This window comes from Heptranchias perlo, chromosome 22 (genome assembly GCF_035084215.1).
Source record: "Heptranchias perlo isolate sHepPer1 chromosome 22, sHepPer1.hap1, whole genome shotgun sequence".
In the NCBI taxonomy this organism is placed as follows: domain Eukaryota; kingdom Metazoa; phylum Chordata; class Chondrichthyes; order Hexanchiformes; family Hexanchidae; genus Heptranchias; species Heptranchias perlo.
The window spans coordinates 29,738,316-29,764,494 of NC_090346.1; the positions used below are offsets into that span (position 1 = coordinate 29,738,316).

A 26,179-nucleotide genomic window follows, 5' to 3' on the forward strand; every position below is an offset into this window, starting at 1 on the left:
TTATTTCCCATTATAATTTCTCCTGTCCCTACCTTTAAGGGACCCACATTTACTTTTGCTAATTTCTTCCTTTTTACATACATGTAGAAGCTCTTACAATCTGTTTTTATATTTCTTGCTAGTTTACTGTCATATTCAATTTTCTCCCTCTTTATCAATTTCTTGGTAATCCTTTGCTGATTTCTAAAACCCTCCCAATCCTCAGGCTTACTAATCTTTTTGGCAATATTGTAAGCCTCTTCTTTTAATCTAATACTATGCTTAACTTCTCTAGTTTGCTACGGTTGGACCACTTTTCCTGTGGAGTTTTTATTCCTCAAGGGAATGTATATTTGTTGAGAATTATGAATTATTTCTTTAAATGTTTGCCATTGCTTATCCACAGTCATATCTTTTAATCTAATTTCCCAATTTACCTTAGCCAACTCACCCCTCATACCCACGTAATTGGCTTTGTTTAAATTTAAGACCCTGGTTTCGGACTTAACTACATCACTCTCAAACTCAATGTGAAATTCTATCATATTATGATCACTATGCCCCAGAGGATCCTTAACTATCAGATTACTAATTAACACTGTCTCATTACACAATTCTAGATCTAAAATAGCCTGTTCCTTAGTTGGTTCCTCGACATATTGTTCTAAAAAACTGTCCCGAATGCATTCCATGAACTCGTCCTTCAAACTACTTTTGTCAATTTGCTTAGCCCAGTCTATATGAAGATTAAAGCCCCCCACGATTATTGCAGTACCCTTGTTATATGCTCCTCTAATTTCCTGATTTATTCTCTGTCCAACACTATAACTATTGTTAGGGAGCCTATAAACTACTCCCACCAGTGTTTTCTGCCCCTTGTTATTTCTTAGCTCCACCCATACTGATTCGACATCCTGATTTTCTGAGCTAAGATCCTTTCTCTCATCCTTTATTATCAGGGCTAACCCCCCCCCCCCCACTCCTTTTCCATTTTGTCTATCTTTTCTAAAAGTCAAGTACCCTGGAATATTTAGTTCCCAACCTCAGTCACCCTACAACCATGTCTCAGCAATGGCTACTAGATCAAACCAATTTATCTCTATTTGTGCCATTAATTCATCTATCTTGTTATGAATGCTTCGTGCATTCAGATATAGCGCCTTTAATTTTAACTTTTTACTATTTTTCCCTGATGTGACCTTAAACACCAATGCCCTATTACCATTGTTAAACTCTCTATCCCCTCCTGACATATGCTGCTTGTTTTTACCCAAATCACTACTCTGCTCTACAGCCTTGACTTTTCTCTTTAGACTTTACCCTTACCTGAACCCTCCCCCCACCTCATTAGTTTAAAGCCATGTCTTCCATCCTAGTTATTCAGTTCGCCAGGATCACAACCCAGGTTAAGTGGAGCCCGTCCCAACGGAACAGCTCCCTCTATCCCCAGCACTGGTGCCAGTGCCCCATGAATTGAAACCCCTGCACTCTTGTAGCCACCCATTTAACCATCTAATCTGTTTGTCCCAATGCCAATTTGCACGCGGCTCAGATAATAATCCAGAGATTATTAACTTTAAGGTTCTGCTTTTTAATTTGGACCCTAGCTCCTCAAACTCCCTCAGCAGAACTACGATAACTGGATTCCCCCCTCCTGCTTCAAGTTCTTCTCCAGCCGCGAGGAGATGTCCTTAACCCTGGCACGAGGCAGGCAACACAGCGTTCGGGACTCCTGGTCGTGGCTGCAGCGAACAGTATCTATCCCTCTGTCTATACCATCCCCTAACACTACCACATTCCTTTTCAATCCTCCCCACTCGCCTCCTGTACCACAGTGCCGTGGTCAAATTGTCCATCCTCCCTGCAGTCTTATTCTCAACCACACAGGTAGCATGTACCTCGTACCTGTTGGACAAGAGCAAACGCTGAGGCTCCACCAACACTGTATCTGGGGTCCCCTTACCTGCCTGATGCGTAGTCACATCCTCCTGTCCCTGACCACTAACCAAATCTAAACCACAACCTAACCTAAGGGGTGTGACTGCCTCCTGGATCAAAGTGTCCAGGTAACTCTCCTCCTCCTCCTTGATGTATCACAATGTGTGCACCTCGGACTCCAGCTCAACAACTCTGAGCTGAAAATCCTCGAGTTGCAGACACTTACTGCAGATGTGGTTGCCTGGGATCACTCTGCTCTTACGGCACACCACCTGGACTGCCATCTCTATCTAACCTTGTTTTATTTATTTACTTAAAGTTTTTATGTAATTAATTCACATAGTTTATTTTTAGTTATTTTTTAAACTAATTAATTTATCTAATTTAAGTTATTAATTTAATAAAGTATAAGCAAGTTATAGGTTCCTAGTTCCTAATTTAAACAACTCCCCTAGCTTAGAGAGCAAAAAAATTTATTACTCACCAACCAGTCACTGACCTGCTGTCCTCTCATATCACTCTTTCAAATTTTCGCCTGTGTTTGAGTTGGTCTTGGCTTTATGTGCTTTGCTCTTGGTCGCTGGTCCCGCTCCTTCTGCTCCTGGGCCTCTGCTTCTTTTATCCCCAATAGCCACTAATGAACTAAATACTTACTAACTTACCCTTGGCGCTCATCCTTGTCTTGTGACATCACTTTTTGACTTTCTTGATTTTTGATTCCTCGTGCGGCTCCCTTTATGCTCCGCTCAGTCTTAGTCTATAGTTATTTGGTTTAAATCACTTAGCACCTCCTTCCCTCTCTGCACCGAATTCCCACACTCACCAAATTCCCAATAGAACGTCTTCACGCTGTTGACACTTCACTCTGTATCTTTCCCAACCTCTATGCTTTTGCACAGATCCTTGCACTATATACCTTTCTAACACACTCTAGTTACAATTGCTTAGTCAACTTCTAGCCACAATAATCAACACCCTTGTCAAGAACCTACTTACAGCTGATTGTCTGTTAACGACTAACTCAAAGACACCCGTCATGCAATTTAGAGGGCACTGTTCCCACACTACATAGTATCTAATTAGCACCTGGCCAGTGACCTACTTGCAGTCAACTGACAGTTAACCACCAACTGACTGGCAATTATACAAGTTGGAATCTAAGTTTTAATTTCAGTTCAATAAAAAGCACAATTTCTGTACTTTTTATCCACAGTTTATCTCCTACTCACTACTAAATTCCCACTCTTAGCAAATTTCCATTGTTAGACGTCATTACCCTCACTCTGTGATGTACTCTTGGCTCTGTAATCTGACTTCTCTCACTAGTCTTGATGTCTTATTGAAGCTCATACCTGCACTACAGATCTGTTAGCCTGACATCAGTAGTAGGCATGATGTGGAGATGCCGGTGATGGACTGGGGTGGACAAATGTAAGGAATCTTACAACACCAGGTTATAGTCCAACAAATTTATTTTAAAATCACAAGCTTTCGGAGATTATCCCCTTCGTCAGATGAATGATTTTAAAATAAATTTGTTGGACTATAACCTGGTGTTGTAAGATTCCTTACATCAGTAGTAGGGAAAATGCTAGAATCTATTATAAAGGGTGTGGTAACAGGACACTTAGAAAATAATAATAAGATTTGGCAGAGTCAACATGGATTTATGAAAGGGAAGTCATGCTTGACAAACCTATTGGAGTTCTTTGAGGATGTAACTAGTAGAATAGATACGGTGGAACCAGTGGATGTGGTGCATTTGAATTTTCAGAAGGCTTTTGATAACGTCCCACAGAGGAGGTTGGTGAACAAAGTTAGAGCTTGTGGAATTGGGGGTAAAGTACTGGCATGGATTGAGAATTGGTTAACAGACAGAAAACAGGGAGTACGAATAAACGGGTCTTTTTCACATTGGCAGACTGTGACTAGTGAGGTACCGCAGGGATCAGTGCTTGGGCCCCGGCTATTCACAATCTGTATCGGTGATTTGGATGAGGGGACCAAATATATTTCCAAGTTTGTTGATGACACAAAACCAGGTGGGCACGTGAGTTGTGAGGAGGATGCAAAGAGCCTTCACAGGGATATAGACAGGCTAAGTGAGTGGGCAAGAACATGGCAGATGGAATATAATGTGGAAAAATATGAAGTTATCCACTTTAGTACGAAAAACAGAAATGCAGAGTATTTTTTAAATGGTAAGAGATTGTGAAATGTTGATAGTCAAAGGGACCTGGGTGTCCTTGAACATGAGTCACTGAAAGCTAACATGCAGGTGCAGCAAGCAATTAAGAAGGCAAATAGTACGTTGGCCTTTATTTCAAGAGGATTTGAGTGCAGGAGTAAAGATATCTTACTGCAATTATATAGGGCCTTGGTGAGACCGCACCTGGAGTATTGTGTACAATTTTGGTCTCCTTACCCAAGAAACTTGCCATAGAGGGAGTGCAACGAAGGTTCACCAGACTGATTCCTGGGATGGCAGAATTGTCGTACGAGGAGAGATTGAGTAGACTGGGCCTGTATTCTCTAGAGTTTAGAAGAATGAGAGGTGATCTCATTGAGACATACAAAATTCTTACAGGGCTCAACAGGGTAGATGCAAGGAGAATGTTTCCCCTGGCTGGGGAGTCTAGAACCAGGGTCACGGTCTCAGAATAAGAGGTGGGCCATTTAGGACTGAGATGAGAAATTTCTTCACTCAGAGGGTGGTGAATCTTTGGAATTCTCTACCCCAGAGGGCTGTGGAGGCTCAGTCATTGAGTACATTCAAAACAGAGATCGATAGATTTCTAGATATTAAAGGCATCAAGGGATATGGGAATATCACAGGAAAATGACATTGAGGTAGAAGATCAGCCATGATTTTGCTGAATGGCGGAGCAGGCTCGAGGGGCCGGATGGCCTACTCCTGCTCCTATTTCTTATGTTCTCATAAGATGTTACAGCTGCTCCTCTCACCCAAATTTCTTTTAACCTCTCTGGCTACTTTCCTTCCACTGTTTCATAGTAATTCTTTCATTTCGGAATCTTTATTTTGCTTATACCATTTGACTTTCCTTTATTTCTTCTCCATCACAGCCCTTCAACATTTTCTCCTCCCCCCCCACCCCATACAGAATATTAGTGGTCTAAACCAGTAAAGCTTTACATTGCAACATTTTCCCTTGATCTGCAGTCATGTACTGCTAAGTCTCTTTCTGTACTGAAATATATTACAGATAAATAATAAATCATGTTAAAAAAATACAGAGTACAAACTAATGTAGCATAAAGGAATAGTTTGTGATTACTAATGTACCAAATCATAAGCTGAGTGTTAGGCTGCGTAACTTGCACGCTGGTTTATTCTTTGGTGAAGCACTGAGCCCTGGTGTGCATCTTCTCTGCATCATCCCATTGCCCACATTAATCATGTAAATATCAAAGCTTTTACAATCTAATCAAAACACAAGAAACAAATAATGATTTTGATGTCATTTTTAATAGATTGAGCAAGATTTCTTACAGTGCTGTGACCAGTAAATTTATGTATCCTAATTGTTTTTAAAAATAAATCCACACAAGAATCCAGAAGTTTTGCTTCTTGTTTTACAAAACTTAATAATTCTATTTAAAAACATTTTCTGCAATGAACAGGTAAATACATTTCATAAATCAAATGAATACAAGAGTCCAGAAATCAACTGGTGGTTCAACAAATGAGAAAAAGGAGCTGTGAATTTCTAGCAAGGACAACACAAATAACCAAAGTACAACAAAGCAAAATCCAACTGATGCTACATTAATTGGAATCTTTAGTAGTAGTGTTGATATATTTAACTCCTACGGTAGTCAAATTGAAATTTTGAACATATTTGATCTTCATTTCAAACTATGGTTCTATTGCTTGCACAGCCTGGTGTCATATTTCATAAGCAATGAATACTGGTTCTCAACAACAGATCAGAAGTCTAAGTGTATTAAGACAAGACTGCTGCCCAGATAAGAGGGATGCCACGACATAAATATATTAACATTTACTATACATCTAAAGTGCAATTACTGTTTAAAAGTCTTACACTGATTGTCGTTGGTGTCAAAATTATTTAAAAATTGTGTGAAACAGTGTAGGCATTTTTTTTAAAATAGTGAAACAGAATCATGGAATGAAGTTAAAAATGTTTAAACAGCTAGATCATTGGAGCTAAAAAAAATCTGAAATTCATGTAGATTGACACTTCACATAGGAACACTTTTCACAGTAGTTCTAGCAGTTCATAATGACCTGCATTCCCATCTGTGACATGCAACACCATACACATTACACCATTACAGTAATTAGCAGGCATATAGAAAAAACTGATGAAAAACATTGTAATTATTTACACATTTGATTATTAGTCTGACATATGGAGCCACACATTGTCTGATGTCATAATTCATGCACCGCAAAGCGAGAAAAAATGTAAATTCATTTTTAGGAAGGAAAATCAGGTCTAAACTCAAGTCTGGTTATCAAACAGTTCAAGACAAATTTAAATAGAAAATGTTCTGAATTTCTAAATATGACTTTACCCAAACCTGAAAGCTAAAGTTTGTAATCCAGGAACAGAAATGTAGCATGACGCAACAAAATGGTGAATAGCGGCACAAGCAATTGGTCCAAAATGACAAGATCATTTATCTTAGACGTTTTTTTCCTCCCTTTTTTGAATCACTGATCACCTCTTTTAGTTTTCCCAAGTGGGTCATTCATGTGGCTTAAAAGATGACTGAACTGTCTGCATATTTCCCCCCAGGGGTACATAAAGGTGAATCTTGTCTCAAGTACAATCAATTCAGCTCAGTGAAGAACATGCATACATGAAGACTTCACCACTATATATTTCAACTAAAAACAGGCATTTTTAAAACCAAAATGTCTATCAATCACAAAAGTAGATTTTGTTTCCCGTAGTTTCAAAGCCCAACTTAAAGAATGAAAATGGGTAAAGGCTACAAAATGATGTGCGTGCATAAACCAGTCCAGCAACTTTAAAACCTGAATGCCGTAAAATCCAAATATGGAATTCTCTGCCATACACTCAAGGCGTACAATAAAACAGAAATACTCAAACAAAATCAAAAAAAATTACAAAAATCTACATTTAGAATCCACATACAATTACAAATAAGACATACAGTGGTTTTCTAGATAGCAGCAAATTACCAGGTGTAAAAGTAATTAACAGACATATTAATGGAACAGATGAATCTTGACGCAGTGCACTTGCTCCAATAACTGATAGATAGGTAACACTGTATTATAATACATTCCATATAGAATCAGAATTGCATCAGTGAGGGAGTGCCTCTAAGCTTCTTGAAATATGGCATTCCCTCCTCCCTGCTTGGCATATAGACGTCCAGAAGAAATACAAATATATTCAGTGCAGACTGTCCATTTTGTAGCTGCAAAGAAAAAAATATACATGCCAGTGACATTATAAAATTATACTGAAAAATATAAATGTAAATCGTTACAATATTTTTTTTCAGGCTCTCCCAATGGTTCCAATTTAGTCAGCAACTAGCTGGGGCAGCAGTAGGGATGCTATACTAGCTTCATCTACCCTGGATTAGGGAGGTAAAAATTGGCCAGGATTTCTTCTCCAGATCGCTAATCAGCAATTTCTTGCATGGCTACGATGCCCACTGCAGTCAAATTGTCTGTTAACTGTCATGGTCAAGGCGCACATGTTAATATTGGCCACTTAGATGTGGTACTGAATGATGTCAGCTGCCCACTGTACAAAAGAGCGGAGAAAATTGGTGTAGAAAAACTAGTGCAAGAAAAATATTTCCATTGCATAATGAAAGTTATACCAGTTTAACTGTATTGAATTTTTGTGTGCCTATATAATTAAATGACTAAATTCTAATCCTCAGGATTTAACTAGTCAAATTTGTTTTATCTCAAAAAAAACCTCAATTTTGTTAGTAAATGGATAATCTTCCCAATCACCTTTAAAGAGAAAACCCCCCACAATATTCAGCACATGCCCATTCCTTAACAATCTCAAAATTCTTTGAGATTTCCCAACATCTACTTGTCATAAAAATTCAACTCAATCTGTATTAGGACGTTGAAAATTTAAGGTAAAATTATGTAAATATCATTGGCCTGGAAATTGCACAGAGCGTCAAAAGGACATCGCCCACCACTCGTAAGTAACTAACTCACTCACCCACAAGCTTTTCACGGGCTTCTGGGTGCCAATTTGCTTTGATCGAGACCTGCAAGAAGTGCAGTGATCATTCCCGGGCTTCTCTGAGCTGTGAGAGCGAGGAAAGGATCTATCTCTCCCCTCAACTAATCAGTTGGAAGCATCATTGACAAGCATCGCAGTCAGAACCAGGAAGTGAAAGCTTCCTTCACAAGCTATTCAGACTAAGAACCAGGAAGTGTCAGGTAGATTAGTACATTCTCTATAAAATTAGTTGGAGAAAGTGAAATAAAGAGAGGGCTAGATTAAAAGACAGAGATAAAAGAGACAGAAAGAATGTGAAAAAAACCAATAAAAACACTTTTTTTCCAAATGTCCAACAACAATTATCAGGAATAATGAGACTCCACATTTTTAAAAATTAATTTTCAGTACCAGAGAGGTTGTTTGGCAGTCATTAATACTTACCATACTTACCATGTCAGACCTAAAAAAATCCAGCATACCTTTATGAAGAGATTAGTTTGTTTCCAGCTGGGCAGTGCAGTCAGTTCACACTGGTCCATTCATTCAGCCGGCGCGATCACTTTAATGCAAAGCTTTCAAACGAGCAGGGCAAATGGTAGAGCAATTTCCGGATTTCCACATTTGACTGCACGTGTGCATTCTCCGGAACTTGCTCTTCCATTTGTCCTGAAATAACGGTGAGTCCTGTTAGCCTCACCGTTATTTCACGAGCAATTTCTGAGTCAATGGGCCTGATTTTAGCAGGCCTGCGGGTTTCCGGCGGGTTTGGTTTCGGGAGCGTGGTCAACGCGCCCGGTGAAATTAGTGGGTTGCCCGCGCGATCGTGGCAGGCAACACACTAATGGGATTCAATTACCTGCTCCTCCGGGCTCCGCGCTGCTGGTCTGCGCGTCAGGCGGGCTGCGCATGCGCAGTACGATCTGTCAGCTGGAGGCTCTCTAGTTAAAGGGGCAGTCCTCCACTGACAGATGCTGCAACCAATGGAACAAATTACAGCATGGAGCAGCCCAGGGGGAAGGCTGCTCCCAGTTTAATGATGCCTCACCCCAGGTATCATCAGATGGGGTGAGGAGGAGGGGGGAGGACAGAGATCTTCCCCCCGGCGGGCGGGAGGAAGCGGCCTGCCTCTGCCACCAAGGACTGGCTCGAGGTGGCAGAGGGGGTCACCTGCACCACCAACATATCGCCCACCTGCAAACAGTGCAGGAGGCGCTCCAATGACCTCAGTAGGTCAGCCACAGTGAGAACACGTAGTCTTTCCCCTACACTCCGTCTGCCACAACACTGCCCCCACCCCACATCTCCTTCGGCACCGCCAACACTACTCTGTCACATCACCCCTCATACCCACTCAAACCTCATCCTCATCTTACCTGCACCTACTCACCCCGCCACGAACACGCAACCCAATCCTCATACAATCTCATGGCTCTATCCCATACTCACTCTCTCGTGCATCTCCCTCACGGCCAGCCTCACTCAACCTGCCACCACCTGTGCTGCAGCCACAGGGCATGCATCGCATATGTGCAGTAGGCAGCGTACGGCAAACGTGTCGTGAGCATGAAGGGGATGCACAAGGGTGTCTGAGGGTTTGCCATGGGTGTTACCTATATTGAATTTTGGAGCAACAAACATCATACATTATATTGGCACCACCACTACCATGTCTCCCCGAATCCTGTCTGTTGTGTGCAATAATGCCCGCTCCTGGGTATCACTATGAGGAGCCACCACTGATGCCACCCATTGTGTTACTGCAGAGTAGGTGCAGGTGTATTTGCAGGGCTCTTCCACGCAGACGACTGAGAGACATCGGCGGTGTACCCGGCTGCACCCTGGAAGGATGCGGAGGAGAAGTTGTGGAGGGCAGTGGTGACTTTGGCAGCGACAGGTAAGCAGATGGTGCTGGGGCCAGCCAGGAGCAGCTCGGCATGAAAGAGGCTGCAGATGTCCACGACTACATGTCGAGTGAATCTGCGCCTCCGTGTGCACTGCTGCTCGGAGAGGTCCGGGGAGCTGCGCCTCGGTCTGTGGACCCTGTGGCGAGGGTAGTGCCCTCTGCGACGCGTCTCTCTCTGCGGTTGCCCTCCCTCCTGCTGTGCAGGTGGGTGTGCCACAGGACCGTGTTAGGGGGCTCCACGTCTCCGAGGCGGACGGCGTGGACTGCGAGGCTGCTGGGGCTGGTCATGCTGTTCGTCCTCCGAGGATGTCAACGCACCACCCATCTGGCAGGTGTTGGTCTGAGGGGTTGTGCAGGGTAGGTAGGTGGTTCCTCGCACTGGGGCTGCGGTTTCACGTCGGTCTGTCCTCTGGCTTGGCGGGGGGTGGTGAAGGGCAGGGGTTGCCCTACGTGACGCGGTGGCCTCCTGCGTGGGTGAGGGCTCTCCCACCTTGGCAGCTGCCACAGGCTGCTGGCTGGAACACGACCGGTTGAAGGGAGACTGTTTCCCCCAGTGTGTGAAACTCACTGCCTTGAAGCTAAAATCCCACACTTCCTGTTTTGACAGCTGCTTCAGCTCATTTAATGACCTCAACAAGCAAGGTAAGTACACTCAAGTGGAACCCCGCTGGCTTTAATTGCTTGCGGGATTCCCACCAGCGGGGCACCCGGAAGTGGCCGGGATCTCGGCGCGATCCGGTCACGTGACTGGATATCGGGATTTTCGGGGCCCCCCCGCTGGAAACCCGCAGGAAACCCGACGCTAAAATCGAGCCCAATGTGTTTTGCAATTGCAGATGCTTCCAAGTTGCCACTAATCATTCCCAACTCTTAAGAAAAGCCATTCACATACATAGTCCGTTACATTCAAAACTGTGCATCAGGATTCTGATGTACAAAACTACAAGTCTGTTCAGGCAATGTTATCAATGCCAGCAGAAAGAAAGCAGGATACAAATGACTGATGCAGATAAACTATAGGAAAATAATCTGAAGATGACAACAGGAAAAATAATTGATAGCACAAGAAAGAGTAATCAAGTATTATCCCAAAGTCAAAAACAGCAAAGGAGTTGAATTACGAGGGATATTTGAGTGATGGAATTAATGATCTCTCCCACATAGGTTTTCCTCTCTTCCCATGTAATTTGGTCAAGTTCAGCTAATTTGATAGTCTAAGCTAATCCAGAACATAACAACAATCAGACCTGGATTCAAACTCAGGTCTCTCAGTTGACAAGTCAAACATCCTAGCACTGTGCTTTCTTACAGGTATACAATATAACACCTAATATGCAAAAAAAAAATCATACATACACTTCCAAAATGCGAATGCAGAAACCCAAACTGCAAAATTCTAAAAATTTGTATTTCTCAAGACCATTAAAATAACTATACCACACTCATAAGTGGCAAGTAACATTCGCGCCAGACAAGTGCCAGGCAATGACCATCACCAATAAGAGAGAGTCTAACCACCTCCCCTTGACATTCAACGGCATTACCATCGTGAATCCCCCACCATCAACATCCTGGGGGTCACCATTGACCAGAAATTTAACTGAACCAGCCACATAAATACAGTGGCTACAAGAGCAGGTCAGAGGCTGGGTATTCTGTGGCGAGTGACTCACCTCCTGACTCCCCAAAGCCTTTCCACCATCTACAAGGCACAAGTCAGGAGTGTGATGGAATACTGTCCACTTGCCTGGATGAGTGCAGCTCCAACAACACTCAAGAAGCTCGACACCATCCAGGACAAAGCAGCCCGCTTGATTGGCACCCCATCCACCACACTAAACATTCACTCCCTTCACCACTGGCACACTGTGGCTGCAGGATGCACTGCAGCAACTCGCCAAGGCTTCTTTGACAGCACCTCCCAAACCTGCGACCTCTACCACCTAGAAGGACAAGGGCAGCAGGCACACGGGAACACCACCACCTGCACGTTCCCCTCCAAGTCACACACCATCCCGACTTGGAAATATATCGCCGTTCCTTCATCGTCGCTGGGTCAAAATCCTGAAACTCCCTAACAGCACTGTGGGAGAACCTTCACCACACGGACTGCAGCAGTTCAAGAAGGCAGCTCACCACCACCTTCTCAAAGGCAATAAATGCTGGCCTTGCCAGTGACGCCCACATCCCATGAACGAATAAAAAAAACTCACCAAAAACACACATGAAAATAATTTGCTTTCAATTAAATATCATAGGGAACCCAAGGCCAGGTCGAAAGTCATCCAACACACAGGCTCAAGTAAAACAGAAAGGCACAAAAATAAAAATCCCAAAGTAAAGAAAAAAAGGTATAAATTATTGGGCCAAATGGAAAATAGGGCAAATTGTGATATGCAATCTCACCAATTTTCAGAAGCAAAAATATCCCAAATGCACACACAATAAAAGAGCCACATCAGCAAGAAGCAAAAATAACCAGCAATTAACAGCACACAAAACTTCATTTTCAAAAGGTTTTGCCTGAAATATAGCACCAAGATCATTAACTAATTTAACAAAGCTATTCAATAAGGTTGGATTTCAAAGTTGTAACAGAAAATAAGGATTTAAACTGCTCACCTTTTCAAATTGTTTGCTTCAAAAAAAATGATCACATTGCTCTGCTGTATTCTATACCACTTTTTGCTGAAATGCCAGGCCAGGGTAAAAAACTGCGGATAAGGTTCTGTGCCTGACGGTATATTCGCTGGGGGATGGAGCAAGGCCTCAGATTCACCAGAGTTGAGCCAATATGATGAATATAGTCAGTGAAAGGATGTCAAGGATTATAATACAATTTTTGCACAATATGGATTTAGACTAAACTAATTTAGACATACAATAATGCAAAACAGAACAAGCGAGTATCTTAATCATCCTATAATATAGCTGAGATCAGCATTGCTGTTACACCAAGTCAGAATGTATGCAGGTAACCTGGTCCCAGATGCTCCAGTGTAGCCAACTTTTAGGAGTTGGAGAAACAACAGCTAATTTGGAAGCTAATGGTTCCTTGACCAGGCTTCAAATCAATTCTGCTACTAAAAATGTTTTTAGTAAGTGTTAATAAATAGTCATCAAATTTCTGTCCATTTGCCATCTGATTTCTATATTTGTTGACCTATTAACACATTCTTTCTGTTGCTGTACATAGCAATAAAAATCATTTTTTGCGATGTTGGCAGAGTTCTCCTTTGTGTAGCTGGCACAGTCCTTTGGAAGTTAGGGCAGGGGACACTCAAGAATGTGTCTATCTGAAAGGAGTTCCTCAAAAAAATTTGAAAACTATTGTTTTACACCAAGCTTAATATTTCTCTTGCTATGTGCCTCCTTCATGCTGGAGGCTGGCAATCAGTGCATGTCATACTTTCTTGTCTCTATGGATTGTATCAGGCTTTTATGTGATGCCCAGTCCATCATATCTTCTAGTTTTGCTCTCCTTTTCTTGCCTCTACCATCAAACTTTGCCAGTAACAACTTCCCTTTGACTCCCAAAGTACTACTTCAAGAACCCTTTCATTACTCATTTTCTTGTACAATTAATTTGCGACATACTATAACTTGGTCTGAGAATCTTATTTTTTAAAAATGTGAGTCGACATATATATACACATATACATATATACACACACATATATATATATATCATAATCTGGAGGTTTAACAATACCCTCTTTTGACCTGAATTGAAGTGTCATGTCTTTAACACGTGTTTCTCCAATCTCTTCGGAGGCAGACCAAGTGAGTAGAGCTTGATACAAACTGTTAAGCTGCTTTATTTCACAGCGAGTGAACGTACAGAGCAACAGTTATAATGAGATTCATTTAGTTCAATCAGTACAACTTATCTTAGGGTAATGATACAAAACAAAGAATACGCCATGCTTCCTCATACCATAGAATGGTTACAGCACAGGAGGCGGCCATTTGGCCCATCGATCCTGTGCTGGATTTTTGTAAGAGCAATCCAGTTAGTCCCATTCCCCCATAGCCCTGCAAATTTTTCCCTTCAAGTATTTATCCTTTTTGAAAGCCACGATTCCACCCTTTCACGCAGCACATCCTTGATCATAACCACTTGCTGCTTAAAAAAGTTTTTCCTCGCATCATCTTTGGTTCTTTTGCCAATTACCTAAAAAATTGTTGACAATCTATTATTATTAGATGGCCAAAACTCTGCGACCTGCTTCCTACCTCACACCAAGTCCTGCTCACCTATCCTGACTGACCTTTACTGAGCTCCCATCCTCTTCTTCGAAATAGTGCCATGGGATCTGTCACGTTCACGAGGGGGCAGGTGGGATCTCAGTTTAACGTCTCATCTGAAAGGCGGCACCTCCGACAGTGCAGCACTCCCTCAGTACTGCACTGGAGTGCCAGCCTAGATTTTGTGGTCAAGTCTCTGGAGTGGAACTTGAACCCACAAACTTCTGATTCAGGTGAAAGTGCTACCCACTGAGTCACGGCTGACAACTATCAATAGATATGACTTGGACTTAGCTTAAACAACACGTCTAACTATCCTCCAGCATTTTCAATCTCTTTACTTCAACAAAGATTCTCGCTGCTTTGTTTTACAAAACTGGGTTGCCCTTGCAGCCATCTATTTTTAAAAGCCGAACTCCAGCGTCAACTAGAATGTTAAATTATCTTTCATTGCCTCCAGCAACCTGATTCAGAATCAAATCTACATCACTCAGCCCTGCTGCCCTGTGAATTTGACCCTTGAAAGCTAAGTTTAGCTCAAAAGTAGCATTTTTAACATATTATACTAAGGTTCCCCTATGGCAAGTCATAAATCCTGAATGTGACAAGTTGCTTAAAGTTTTTATTATTATTTTTAAGAACTGAACCACACACTTCTTAAAGAAAAAGTGTGTGTGTAAAATAGCCTTTTTCCCCAAAGTTGAACATGACAAACACATCAAGGTCATCATTGTGAATGAAATCCCCATTCAGTGGTCGCCCAGACTATCTTCAGAAGGTTGAATGCAAAGACGTTTATGGAGAGGCAACTGAAAGAAAACAAAGTTTTCTGCTCGAGACTCCCTCTACCTAATACACAAAGAAAATCTTAATATTCCCTAACCCATTCCCACAAATATCTGGAATAATTATCAAGACCAGGAAGCTCTAGTTCATTAACACTAGAGTGGCTCGGCTATCCCCCACACATTCTTCAGTTTGTCATTCAGCTTTTTCTTCACCTTCCCTGAAGACACAACTTACTTACCAAAGCAGAGGACAAGATTTTTCATCCAGTTTCATCTGTTACTGGATTAAATGTCAGGCATATGGGAGGAACAGATTCTTAAATCTGGGCCTTTGAAACTAGTCCTTGACACTTTCATTTATTCATCTAAATAAATAAATTAATTATCTCCAAATGTAAAATATTCTCTCTTTGGATCTCACCTGTTGGCCTCGTAATCTTTCAGACTTTCACAGTTATATATTCAAACCCAGCTCTCAGGGTTCATGTTAGTTATTACTGCTTTCCAGACAGATCTGGAAAGATCCTAGGTTCTCACCCATTTATCTCCAGATTCCTTGAGGTAAACTTCTAAATTATTTCCTTCTCCCTACTAATGACATCTAACGCATCTGCCTTTTGAGTTGTTTGTTTTTGGTCAACTAAAGTCTCTGGCATGAATACTGACTTATTGGTGACAATCACCTCAATTATGGTATGTTTCAAGCTCAGGGATTTGCAGTTAGTAATGCATGAATATTTTTAAACACTGAAATGAAGAGAAAACAAAAAAGGAGAGACTAAAAATAATGTATAACCCTTAAACACGACAATTTAAAAACATTTTTAAGTAGATAATCAAATGTTTTTCTGTAGAATTATAATGTTTTAAAACTTGAGACCTATAACTTGTTCAACAATTGCCATTAAAAACTTTTGTAATTAAATACAGAACAAAATAGATTGTTTTCGGTTAAGGAAATTAATTCTGTTTAAAGGATATAAGATTGTCCAAGGAGGATGTCCCCCGTTGATATAAAGAACATATGTAAAGCCATCCTTTAAAACACCACGTATAGAGTAATAATAGGGCAGGTAGTGATGTTGTTTAAAGTCCCTATTTTCATAAAAATGGATGGCAGTACTATTGGTAGTAAGGACATGCAAATAGATTGCTTTGCAATGATCTTGAGCAGTAGTTGATATGTGATCCTTCAGACTTTCAAGTAATAATGAACCTTGAAAATAAAAAGGTGAAATCATTAAAACACGTTTCAAGATTTTACATTTTAATATATACAAAGCAAAAACTCATTTAAAGAAGGAAAATCTAGGGGGAGTACATACAGTACCAAGTAACCCCTCCACTAGCTCTAAATAAAGTAAAAACAAAAGCAAGATGCCCTACTTTTTAAGAGGTATCTCAATTCAACAAACTTTTTCTTTCCCATGGAGGCTCACCAAACTGCTTTGGTGACACAAGCTATTATGCTGGCCTGTGTACTGTCAGTGCGTTTATTATTTCACATACATGAAAATATTAATACTGGATAAGTACACGGTGGTACCCAGCTAGTACTAAAATCTCCCAACATGGGCATCTATGGATTCATCTCTAGACCTATTGAAAGCACCAACTCATAACCGGAATAATACCAGAGTTGCTAATTGTGCATTTTAAATGTGCCACACATGGAAACAAAGTAAACCACATTCCCTTTGAATTTTACTTGAATTTTCTTCTCCTACTTTACATTTACTCATCCCCATAGCATACACTGTTCCTTAGATAAGAGGCCCCTATTTCTCAGGCCTTAGGTATTGCACTTTTAGCCTACTACTAGGAACTGTGGGTATTTCTTTTCAGCAGTCCACTATAGAAAAGAACTGATTTTAGTTAAACCAGACTGTAGGATCTTTCCCTTCATTTCAAGGTAGCCTTGCTGGCTCATTTTTCATTATCTTAAAACTAAAAACTCATGTTACAAGGCTCAACTTGCTGTGCCATAAAATGATCGGGCACAATTTAGCACCTGTAATTCCCCAATCTCAACCACTGTGTAAGGGGAGCACAACAGAGATCAGATGATTCCCCACAATGAGAGAAATCTGGAGGTCCATCACCCCAAGAAGCAAATGTATAAATGGTTTCAATTTCAACTGGAACACAAGAACATAATAAGGGGAAAACATTTTTGAGCTTTTTCTGTCACCAAGGTCTTGTTGGAATCTGATTATTTTTCAAAATACTGAATCGGAAGTTAACTGAATACACTTTTGAATGCCTTGACAGAATTAGCATCTACTGCACTTAGTCTTCTACATGCGCCAAATATGTTAATCTTGAAGTTACTTCTTAAGTTTATAGAGCAACTTATTACAATCATATTCACTAGTTCTTTCTCTTGGTTTTGCACAAAATACATCCTCATTATACTCCCCATTATTTTAAATGTATGAATCATGCCCTCCCTTTAAGTCTTCTTCCTCAAATAACGGGAATAGATTCAGCTTACCTAACCACTCTTCAGAGCTCGATAATACAAAACCTGAAGTTATCTTTGATATGTTTTTCTGAATCATTTCTACTGCCTCTATGTCTTTTCGTAAGTACTACGGGGGTGAATTTCCATGGGGGTTCTCTCACTCGTCCGCCGTAACTTTGGGGGAAGAGCCACGGAAACCCTGGAAAAAATGGCGCTGTTTTTAAAATGGAAATTCACCCCTTAACCACAATTGTACAAAATATACCAGCTGTGGTCTCACTAAAGCTTTAAAGTGTTATTGTCACTTCTTTGGACACAGATCTATTTAAATACCCATAATTTCATTTGCAACTGCTGTCATACACTGTGATGGTACCTAGAACATTTCATCAACTATTAAACAGATTTTTTCTTTCCTGTGTACTTTATTTAAGAAATTCCGATTACTTTGTAATTTTATTTGCTATTTTAGTATTTCAGAGTTGAATGCCAAAGTCTTTGCCCAAATTATTACGCCTCTGAAATTTATCCCCTTCCTCAAACTATATTGTTTTTTCACACAACTTATCATCTGTAAACTTAGACTCTCTACTTTTAATCCTTTTATCAAAATAAATTTAAATATTGTGACCAGTATCGTGAAGATTCAGTAACTTATACACGAGGTACTTCACTGGTCATAGATATCCAATTAAAACCCCTGCCACTGGCCAATACCCTTTGTTTACTCTTATTTAGTTAATTCAGAAAGGAGTCTTGTGTTGTCTTAGAAAGAGGCACCTCTCCTGATTTTTCCCTTCCCTTGCTGGGAGACACTGCTACCTCCACTTGGCACCTTATCACTCAAATCAGGAACTGAGTGAAAGGATTTGACCCCACATCCATGGCACTACAAGCTCCAGCTTTCAGTGCCATCACTCTGCCTTATTATCCCTCAGCTCATATTAAATGTTCAGAGCATGGAAGAACGCATTTGTAAAAATAGTTTTAAAATTGGTATCGTTAACTTTAATAAGAATTAAAATAATGGTTAACTTTGCTGAAAAATCAATTTGACAAAGTGGATCACAAAAAAAGTTACATTGTTTTCCCCCCTTTCCTCCATGGTCGAGGGGACAATCTGGTGACCTGATTCTCATGACTCCGTTGAATGATCTATAAACAGTTAAGGTTAGTAGTTTGTTTGCTGAGAATCATGTAATGCAACCATATGCTACTACTTAGTGGTGCAGCAGGTTGGCACACCAATGTATTGTACCCCATACTAAATTGCTGAACTCCTGCTTACTTTCCCCTCTTTCTTCAATGTCTGTCCTTTATGTTAAAAGCTATCACTTACAGTGAGTTGTAAAGCTTGTTCCCAATCAGCACTAGCGGTTCTTAACTAGCACTACTGCTCATTTATTCATTTGGGGTGTTTGTGTCGGAGAGGTACTTCTGAAGGTAGCAAGCAGATATTATTTCAGGTGAAGAGGAGCCTTTGTACCTCCCCCACCCCACCAAAAAAAGAAATGAGAAGGCAAAGCACAGTGCAGCTGCAGAGGAAACTTCCCAGCTGGTTAATGACAACAAAGTCACAACTGCAAAGTGTGTGACAAGTAAAGGCACGATTTTGCTGCAGAGTTGGTCAGGCACTGCAGAAGAATTTTACTAGAACCCACCACGGATTTTTCCCTGGTCGACCAGAGCACTCATGGTGGAGTTTCAAAACCCCAGGGTGACAAAAGCACATTGAGAGTTCATCTGCCATACTTCCACCAGAGCGTTCCACAACAAACTGAGTACATGAAACAAACTGCGTTAGAGAATTGGGGTCATTGGTTGCATCATTGCCATCTCGTTTTCATTTACTTCAGTTCAATGCATCAAAGCAGAATCAAACTGAACTCTGTCAGCTTATTATTTTTTTAAAAATCAAATCAAATTCCTGTGGATGGGATATTATGTTAGCTATTATTTGCAATCACAAACAAATGGAGAAGTCATTTTAGTAGTGAGTCTTTTATAATTGTATTGCAACAATTAATATATTAATACAACATACATGGCCACTTACTTTTAATATTAATTTTTAATGAACTTAATACCTTGGGATAGATGGAAAGGAACAAAACATTTAAAACAATTAGTATTTTTCAAATTGATTTTCTTGCCAATGTTCACAAACTTTGACATCAACCAGCCAATGATCCTGACAGGCCTACTTAAAACCCGTCAAGTACAAACAGTGGTCTCGATCTTCATAAATCTAGTATATTCAACAATGTCTTACACTAGAAATAAAATGGCGAACAGTGAATAGTCTTACCTATTCCATGTTTTCTGAATTCTTTTACAACTCCTAGACTTAAAATGTAAGCAACTTGTGTCTCTATAGGAAAACTAGTGGCCAGGATATCTCCATCCTGTGGGCATCAATAGGAAGAGAGAAAATTATTCAATTGTAGCAGACTATTGATGAAGATGAACTAAATCTTGGTCAGTAATTTATCACACACTGTTCAATATCTTTAGTGAGACAAGAGTTTTGCTAAGAAACAAAAACAGAAAGTGTTGTAAATACTGAGATCAGTCTCCATCTCTACAGATGCTGTCTGACCTGTTGTGTATTTCAGGATTTTCTGTTTTTGTTTCATATTTCCAGCGTTTGCAGTTTTTTTTAGATTTACGAATTTTGCTCAGATTTGCTCTTGGAAAAAGAGTTAGAATTTTTAAAATTGGTTCTATTATTTTAAAATTTTGTCTCTTATCGAAATGGAGAAGTTCAAGTGACCAAGTAAAAATCATCCTTTTGCCTACCTTCTCACTTCATAATCAATGACAGCATGTGGTACAATGCATTAGAAGCTAAAATCGTGCTCTGCTAATGACTTAATGAATTTAGCCAGCGAGTAACTGTGGAACCTTGCTCAAGTGGTCATTCTTCATTTTGTGAATCTGGACAGAAAGCGTCACCAAGCTATTTCATCACAACAACTCAGCCTGATCCTGCCCTCACCTAATGATACATGTGAACTTCCAGCAGGAATTACAGAGTAACAATCAAGAGTGCAAAGGCTGCTGACTTTTTTTCCTCTACTGCCCTGGCTAAGATCAGCTAATCAAACTTGGGGGTTCCTGCTCTGTATAGCTCAGTGCCACACAATACAGTATAATTACCCTCTGAGCCATCACAGTTGTTCTTCAAAGTGTACCAGTAACAATGTTAAAACACAGAGAAATCAATTATTGCTGTCTTTGTAATTTGCTACTTTGGTAACAAAAAAAATAAAGTAGGGAAAATAACCCAATGGGACATACAGTGCTTTGTAACATGGATTGTTTCTAAAGTTTTGAAATCACTGCAGACTTTTTTATTTTCAACATATATTACTGTAGTAACTTTACTGCAAATAAAAACCGTTAAACCATGCATGTATGCTGCCTTAATTTGTTAATGGATTGATGCACCTTCAACTCTTTTATTGCTATTTATATTATTTAATACAATACATAAATTTTGTAGTTCCCCTCAAACGAAAATAATTTGCCTCTTGTTTGTTTAGCATTGTTGTAATATGCAAATGTGAGTTAATAGTCATGGGACTTTTTTTAAACTAAGAAAGGATCTTTAACAGATGAGACGAGGCTATGCATTGCACTACTTACTTTTACTTACAGTAAATTATTCTTGTGTTAAATGTATTCTGCACTGCATTCTGTCAGTAAACAATTTTTGTTATAATAAAAACACAATCTCTCAAGCAGTCTTGCATTTAAAATGGAACGTGGAACAACCATCTATGGAATGTGTTGTGCAGACATACCTCTTTATGTACCTTTGCTCGACTTTTTATTTCAGCCACTATCATTCCCACAATGCCACCTTTATACGTGGCTGCCAAGGAAAAGAATTTCTTGTTGGAAGTGATGTCCCGGTACCATGAATCTGGGTACCTGTTCAAAGCAGAAGACAAGATCAATCTTTGTTCTAAAAGTTCTATCAAATAGTTCATTATGCTGATATTGTAATTGTAACACAAAACCAGCACCAATACAGGTTAATTTCTCTATTGCAATTATTCTGCTGACATTTCCATACCACTTTTAAATTCATGATTTGTAATCAGACCCAATCCAGCTTCATCATAAAACGAGTTTATCCTGAAACAAGGCTTGAACTTAAATCTTGTCTGTTAGACTGCAACCAGAACAGACCAATGCTTTTCTTAGGATCAACAGAGGGGAAAATATCTGTATGCAATAAGTGCGCTATTCCATAAAACATGTAGTCAGAGAAGGCCACAAACCTCACTCTGAAGAACGGAGAGGGAGGAAAGAAAATTAAATACTAGTAATACTTACTCTATTGGGAACCAGTCACCACAGAGCTGCTTCACTGTATCTATGTCATCATGACAGAGTAAGCGAAGTTGTATTTCACTAAGTACAGTGGAGGACACGATGTCTGTCATTCACAGCTGAAAAGGAATACAAACTCCCCGTAACACACTGTAATTACTGTAATAACCAGAATATAGTTGTTGAAAGGCCAAGACAGCAATCCAAAATCTTCCCTTTCAGAAAGGCCAGGATGCAGTGGTACTTAGGTGGTAACATTTCCCTGACTGATTCGGTTCCAGATTAGTCCAGAGGCCAGTCTAAATTACCAAGACTCAGTGAAGTCAATGGAACCACTCCTGGTGCACAAGGGCCAATGCTTGTAGCCACTATCACCAGACTAACTCTGGAAAGAGATGAAGAGGCAAAATGCAAGTCTCTATGAGGTTAAAATAACTTTTTAAATGAAAGATATTTCCTAGAAGATAGTAAATAATGTTATATGTATTTTGGGAGAGGGTGTGGAGAATAAATTTTGAATACACCCCAGCCTTTCTTTCCAATTTAAATAATCAGACTTTAAAACATTCTAATATAATATTCACACACATTTAGCAACTTCTTTTGTGATGCACATTAACCTCTAGTATAACTTGCATTGTCCACAGCTTCTGCCCTCCAACCAAAAATTCTTTGCACTAAGTTTTATTCTTCATTTATATTTATACGGAAAAGATTTATAGTGTAGTGGTTATGTTACTGGATGAATGATCCAGGGGCCTGGACTAATAGTCTAAAGCATGTGAGTTCAAATCCCACCATGGCAGAATGAAAATCTGGATTCAGTTTTTTTAAAAATCTGGTAGCAGTAAAAAAGCTATTGGATCGTCATAAAAACCAAACTATTCAGTAATGTCCTTTAGGGAGGGAAACCTGCCGTCCTTACCCAGCCTGGCCTACACGCAAGTCCAGTCCCACACCAACGTGATTGACTCTTAACCGCCCTTTGAATTCTACTGTTCATGTATATTGATTCATAGTGTAGTGGTTATGTTACTGGACTAGCTATCACTCACAGTGGTAAATTTCCCAATCAGCACTAGCAGTTTTTAACTAGCACTACTGCTCACTTATTCATTTGGGGTGTGTGTGGGAGTGGTACCTCTGAAGCCAGTAGATATTATTGCAGGTGAAGAGGGGCCCTTACTTACCCTCACCCCCACCCCCAAAAAGTAAGACAGAGCACAATGGAGCTGCAGAGGAAACTTCCAGTTGGTTAATGACAGCTAAGTCACAACTGCAAAGTGTGTGACAAAGGGTACAATTTTGCCGTGAAGTTGGTAGGGCACTACGTAAGAATTTTACAGGAACCGCCCACATATTTCCCCGATCGACCACAGCATCCGTGAGGAAGGGTGAAGAAAGCACATTGAGAGTTCATCTGCCATACCCCCATCACAGCGCACTACAACAAACTGAGTACATGAAACAAACTGCGTTAGAGAATTGGGGTTACTGGCTGCATCACTACCATCTCGACTTCACTCATTCACACAAAAACATGTAACGTGTTCCATTCTAACCAGTTAGAAGACACCACCAGCACGACACTTTCTACAGTACAACAGATACTATAGAACAAATAGATCATTTTACGGCTGATTACCGGGTAGAGACACTGTTGCACATTCTTTCCTACGGATCAGTAAGGTTTCCCGATCCGCATGCGTGCGCTAAGGAACATACCCCCTCATTCGAACTGTGCCCCCCCCCCATTATAATCAACCGAAACGGATTGAGTTGTTGAAAAATACTGTTCCACAACGTCCCTCCAATTTCACACGTCTAGCGGATCAGTTTCATATTCAGAAATGCAAACTATAGAAAAGCTTCTGTACAAATACTGGCATTAACACTCGAAATCCAACCAATCGATCGATCCAGCAATCAATTACATAAAAATGTCAACACCCAAAACAAGTGGAAGCAAAACAGTCAGTCGGTCGGTCGGTCAGTCAATCAGTAACTGTTGCTTTTTATGACTTCAGCCATGCCCAACAGTCCTCCCGCCCCACGGATTTCGATTGGTCCCTCATTACCCAATTAGAACACAGGTGGACGATTCGCCACCTCTGAGTGGCCGCGCCCTACGTCAATCTCCGCTCAGCGCACGCCCCCTCCCTCCCCCCCCCCCCCTCCCCCCCCCCCCCCCCCCGTAGCCGGTTGAACGCCGTCACTGGCCTCCCAGCTGGCGTTGACTGCAAAGCCTGGCGCTGGCGTTATTCAGACACCGGCTCCCAAGCGTCAAAACCCCTAACTTTTACACACGGATCGCTTACCCTCGGTTCCACTACGAACGTGCGGAAAAAGCCGAATGTAGCGCTGGCTGGCTGGGCAGTGGAGTCAGGACAGTCGGTTGGCGAGCGCGGTCATTCTAGTTACCATAAACAAGTGGGTCACAAACACCGTCAACCGACTCCCGACCGCTCCAGTCCCCACTTCCGTTCTCGCGGAGCTCTCGCGAGATTTCACTGAGGCGAACAGATTTACATCACATACTGACTGTCCCATTCGTTCACAGGTTCAACTCACAAGTTTAATAATATTGGACTTGATGTGTGTGTGTGTGTGTGAGTGCAATTACAGAGGTGTGTTTTCCTGTGGATAAAAAAAATAGTAGGGGTCAGAGGGGTCAATAACCAGCAGGCATAGATTTAAAGTCATTGGTAGAAGGGGAGCTGAGGAAAATTTTTTTCAGCCAGAGGGTGGTAGGGGGTCTGGAACTCACTGACTGAAAGGGTGTTAGAGGCAGAAACCCTCTTCGCATTTAAAAGGTGCTTGGATATGCACTTGAAGTGCCGTAACCTGCAAGGCTATGGACCAAGAGCTGGATAGTGGGATTAGGCTGGATAGCTCTCTTGTGGCCGGCACAGACACGATGGGCCGAATGGCCTCCTCCTGTGCTGTAAATTTCATGATTCTCGGATTGCGAATATCCCAAATTGTGCTTGACTTGGGTGTAAACTGGTTTAACAAATAAAACTGCATTTGTTTTGTTTGTACAGTGCCTCAGCCTACGATTTCTAACATACATTACCCAAAAGGAAGTGACTATTCCCATAAATTAACAGCAACTTTCAACCATAATTTTCTTTTTTAAGCCGATGAAATAAATAAATCCAAAGTGGACCTAGGAGTAGGCTGCTACTGGGGTCCCCATTTCTGATGTCGTCCATTTCCTCCCCTGGCCTTGTCAACCATTCCCTACCACCACTCATTGCTACCTAAGGCCAGTGGGTAAATCCAACTCATTTCAAAATGCTCCCAGCATTATTGGCCAGAATTTCCACCTCTGTGAAGTGCAACTGGGAGTTTCCAGCTACAGAAGTGGCAATCCTAATCATTAACACTGGGAGGGTAATGAGAGGAGGGTGTGTAATTTCTGCCCAGAGACACGTATAATCAGAGCATAAAGCAATTACCCAACGTAAAAGATTGAGGAAACTTGAGTACAAGTGTGTTACACATGTATTACATTACGCTCAAATTTCTTCGCTCTTTCACGTCTGTCTATCGATCCCTGTGCCCAAATGCATTTTGGCTTATTATAATGGCTCCACTCCCAGGCTAGAGCCTTACATGCAAATTTTCTGCAATTACACTGGTTCCAAATAGGTGTAAAATTAAGCCCAGAAGTTAAGGCACAGCATGAAATAGTCATTTTTTCTGGTGTTTTATTACCATTTTTTGAACATTAATTTTATTATTTATTCTCATTGAGACCTGTACAGTATTTTCTGTTTATTTTAATGGTTTTTCATAGCATCAATGCATCACAATAAAAATCGAAAAACTTCCATGATTGCATGTTCCAAAAAATGCTGTGCCTAATGCGCATGAAGGCTAGTTAACAGTTTGAAACTTTAATTTTCATACTTAAGCAAGGAATATATTGTGTGAGTTCAGCGTTTCTCTTGGGCCGATTATTTTTTTGTTATTCGTTCATAGGATGTGGGCGTCGCTGGCGAGGCCAGTATTTATTGCCCATCCCTAATTGCCCTTGAGAAGGTGGTGGTGAGCCGCCTTCTTGAACCGCTGCAGTCCGTGTGGTGAAGGTTCTCCCACAGTGCTATTTGGAAGGGAGTTCCAGGATTTTGACCCAGCGATGATGAAGGAATGGCGATATATTTCCAAGTCGGGATGATGTGTGACTTGGAGGGGAACGTGCAGGTGGTGTTGTTCCCATGTACCTGCTACTCTTGTTCTTCTAGGTGGTAGAGGTCGTGGGTTTGGGAGGTGCTGTCGAAGAAGCCTTGGCGAA

General features: G+C 40.9%; 1 protein-coding gene across 2 annotated transcripts; it reads right to left on the bottom strand.

Moving 5' to 3' along the window:
* Nucleotides 1–5,385: 5,385 nt before the first annotated feature.
* naa60 (N-alpha-acetyltransferase 60, NatF catalytic subunit) lies at nt 5,386–24,362 on the bottom strand. 2 transcript variants are annotated; one of them, XM_068003172.1, is made up of 7 exons: nt 24,198–24,362; nt 21,883–21,998; nt 21,357–21,474; nt 19,847–19,943; nt 16,056–16,290; nt 12,661–12,848; nt 5,386–7,353 (listed from the first exon to the last, which is right to left on the bottom strand). In XM_068003172.1, exons 2-6 carry the CDS (start codon nt 21,990–21,992, stop codon nt 12,692–12,694), a joined length of 717 nt encoding a protein of 238 aa, XP_067859273.1. In that variant the 5' UTR covers nt 21,993–21,998; nt 24,198–24,362; the 3' UTR covers nt 5,386–7,353; nt 12,661–12,691. The 2 variants fall into 2 exon arrangements, with proteins under 2 accessions (XP_067859273.1, XP_067859272.1); XM_068003171.1 differs by having other exon boundaries at nt 21,345–21,474.
* Nucleotides 24,363–26,179: the final 1,817 nt, after the last annotated feature.